This window comes from Lygodium microphyllum, chromosome 6 (genome assembly GCF_053477565.2).
Source record: "Lygodium microphyllum isolate KBCC chromosome 6, Lygodium_microphyllum_v1.1.10, whole genome shotgun sequence".
NCBI classification, from domain to species: Eukaryota; Viridiplantae; Streptophyta; class Polypodiopsida; order Schizaeales; family Lygodiaceae; genus Lygodium; species Lygodium microphyllum.
In genome coordinates this window covers 106,884,926-106,888,228 of record NC_141140.1, presented here as the reverse complement: position 1 = coordinate 106,888,228, position 3,303 = coordinate 106,884,926, and the positions used below count along the sequence as shown (strand labels likewise).

General features: G+C 42.8%; 1 protein-coding gene across 1 annotated transcript; it reads left to right on the top strand.

The window, feature by feature from the left end:
• The first annotated feature begins 1,380 nt into the window (after positions 1-1,380).
• LOC148034929 (pentatricopeptide repeat-containing protein At2g02980, chloroplastic-like) lies at positions 1,381-2,902 on the top strand. Its single transcript, XM_087680733.1, has 3 exons — positions 1,381-1,911; positions 1,993-2,071; positions 2,343-2,902. Exons 1-3 carry the CDS (start codon positions 1,381-1,383, stop codon positions 2,900-2,902), a joined length of 1,170 nt encoding a protein of 389 aa, XP_087536859.1.
• The last annotated feature ends 401 nt before the right edge of the window (positions 2,903-3,303 follow it).

The window sequence follows — 3,303 nt, the reverse complement described above, 5'->3', positions numbered from 1 at the left end:
AGATAATGTAAGGAGAATGGATCAAGTAGATTATATGTTCTCACAAAACTAGGTTCTTATTTCTTAGGATGATCTAAATTATTACTCAATACTAGCTTATGTTACTTGCATATTATTATAGTGGCCCTTGTAATGTTCCATTTGAGAAAAGGAAGAAGTCCACTACTAGGAGTCAAACTTAGGCTCTCTTGCAACACGGCTTGAAACCCATATAATGCTCCATACTAGAAGAGCAAGCAAGGAACTCATTGGTTCCACCTAACATCATTTAGGGCAATTGATAAGGCATGTGTATGTGTAGCATGAGACGCCAAGTTTGATTCCCTAGGATGAATTGGTTGATTTCTATCTCTGATCATATGGGGTGATATGAGGGCACCAAATAAATTGCCAAAAATGTGAGGGTACGAAATACATTGTCAGGAATGACATGACATCACGAAAAAAAAGTCTAACTGGTCCCGATCCCATAAAGTGCTCTATATCATAAGAGCAAGTAAGAAACCCGCTAGTCCATCTTCAGAAATTGAAAGCAGCCTCTCATGTGACACACTGAAATCCAATTGATCAATTCCAGCCTCTCACATAAAACACATCTTGAAACCTTAACGATTGCTCTAAAGGTTGGTGGGGATCAGTCTCATAATAAACTTGGATGTATGTTTTTTTAAATGTGATACAATTTTTGGCAGTTTATTGGATACTATCACAGTGTCGTGTATGGGTAGAGTTTGAAATCCATTGGTCTGTTGCTCGCTAAGAATTGAATGTGGTTTCTCATGCAACCCCACATAGATGCCGGAATGACTACTAGGTAACTTGATCATAAAGTGTCTCATGTAACACAACACAAATGTTTAGACCTTAATGATTGTTCAAAAAGCTGCTGGCGGGGATTAAACTTATGCTTTTTTAAAAAGCTTGAAATCCACCGCGGTGTTCGTCCCTAGGCATCGAGTCTGGTTTTCGTACAACCCACCCAACCCTTAAACGCTGCCGCTGCTGCTGGGGAGCCGCTCCCCGACTATATGCTGCAAGTCTGCAAGTCTGGTAAAAGTAATCGAAGGTGGCGTGTGGCTAATGGTCTTACTCCCTGGCAAATTTCTGGACGGCCTAGTCGCTCTACTGCACGACTACAGACAAACCAAGAGCCTGCCGCAGGCCAAACGGATCCACGCCTACCTCTGCCACCACAAGCTCGAAGATCACCGAGTCCTTGGCAACTACCTGGTGCCTGCCCTGGTCGAGTGTGGCTGTTTGCCAGATGCCGTCCATGTCTTCCGCAGGCTGACCTCCCGTAACGAGCACTGCTGGAGCTCCCTCATCTCTGGTTTCGCGCAATCCGGCGATCTGCACCTCGCTTTCCACCTCTGCCATCGAATGCAGCAGGAACATGTCCAGCCGAACAGTTACACCTTCGTCTCCCTCCTCAAAGGCTGTTCTGCGCTTGTCAATATCGAAACAGGACACGCCGTACACGCTGACGTTGTCAAGAAGGGTCTGGAAGGTGACCCTTTCATTGGCAACACTTTGGTAGACATGTACAACAGCTGTGGTTGCCTCCCAGATGCTCAGTGCATTTTCCGGAGTCTGCAGGTCCGGGATGGCGTCTCTTGGAATGCTATGATTGCAGGATATGCTGATCATGAGCTTGGCGAGGAAGCACTGGACTGTTTTGAGCAGATGAGGTCGGACGGAGTACCCCCAGCCGATGTCACATATACTTCAATGCTGAAGGCTTGTAGCAGCTTAAAGGCCTTGGAAAGAGGCCACAAACTTTATTCTGATATCACCAAGCAGGGTTTTGAGAAGGACCTCTTTATTGGGAGTGCAATAGTAGATTTGTATGCCAAGTGCGGCTCGCTTGCAGAAGCACCGGATGTGCTCCTAAAACTTCCTTTTCGAGATGTGGTCTTGTAGATTGCAATTATTGCAGGATATACTGAGCACGGGTTTGGTGAGGAGGCTTTGAATTGTTTTGAAAAAATACAGCTAGAGAATGTGCATTCAGTTGTTGTCACATTTACTTGCAGCTTGAAAGCATGTGGAAGCGTTGGAGCTTTAGAAACAGGTAGAGAGATACATGCTGAGACAACCAAAAGAGGATTGGAGAGGGGTCTTCCTGTTGAATACATTGATAGATATGTATGGAAAATGTGGCTCTCTAATGGAAGCACATGATGTGTTTCACAAGTTACCTAGTAAAAGTATTGTGTCTTGGCTTGCTACGATAAATGGCTATGGTGAGAACCATAGTAGCGGCATGGCTATTCGATGTTTTGAAGATATGAAAGAGTAAGGTGTAAAACCCAACGATGTCACTTTTCTCTGTCTTCTTGCAGCATGTAGCCAAGCAAGCTTGGTCTTGAAGAGACAGGAGTATTTCAATATGATGATTAAGGAGCATAAAATTGAGCCTACTTTTGATTACTATGCTTGCATGGTTGATATTCTCACACGATTCGGACATGTTTATGAGGCAGAGAAATTTGCCAAAGTGATGCAATATCTTCTAACCAAAGAGGTTCTCAGGGCTCTTTTTACAGTCTGTAAAATTTATGGGGAGTTGGAAGTAGAACTTAGATGCTTTCAGCATTTTGTGTTTACAAATGAAGAAGATGTTGTATACATGCTTATGGCGGATATATATGTAAGTGAAAAAAGATGGAGTGAATCTATCAAAATGGAAGAAATGAGAAAAAGTCCAAGGGCAAAGAAAGTGTCTGCATGTGCATCAACAGAAGTGAATAAAGTATTGCAAGAGTTTGTCATAGGCAATGGCTTGAGCAAGGACACAACAGCAATGTTGGAGACTCTAAATTTGCATATGAAGGGCGAAGGATATGTGCCTGGTTTGGATTTGGTAGTGTCACATGTGATGTTGAAAAACAACCTATGTTGATGACTTTGCAGATGAATATTTTCTAAATTGAAAAGATTGACAGCTAACTATGATACCTTATTTTTGTTAGAGGTTTTCTTCAGCCACCCAAGTTAGTTGGGTTCGTAGCTAGAAGCATTAGAAGGTTTCTTTTTTGAGATGATTGGCTATAGGGATGCATCTTCCTTTTTGCAGTTTAGTATGCTTTTATCTTATATATATGGGTTGCGACAAGAGGGGGTCAACAAGTCTCAAACTGACAGACAATTGATTTGGTTAACTGTGGCAGTATTGTAGGTGGTCTTATGTAGATCCGACTTATTACACAATGCATTAAGCCTTTGGTATATCAATCCCTAAAGCTGGAAATGGGTTTTCACTTCACTTGCATGTGGGTTTGTGGTCGAGACCATTTGGCGGTG

Excerpts from the sequence above, each read along its gene's own strand:
- LOC148034929 (XM_087680733.1), top strand. The coding sequence starts at position 1,381 with ATGCAGCAGGAACATGTCCAGCCGAACAGTTACACCTTCGTCTCCCTC. Across the intron at positions 1,912-1,992 it reads AACTTCCTTTTCGAGATGTG|CTAGAGAATGTGCATTCAGT; the intron begins GTCTTGTAGATT and ends GAAAAAATACAG. Across the intron at positions 2,072-2,342 it reads CGTTGGAGCTTTAGAAACAG|CATGTAGCCAAGCAAGCTTG; the intron begins GTAGAGAGATAC and ends GTCTTCTTGCAG.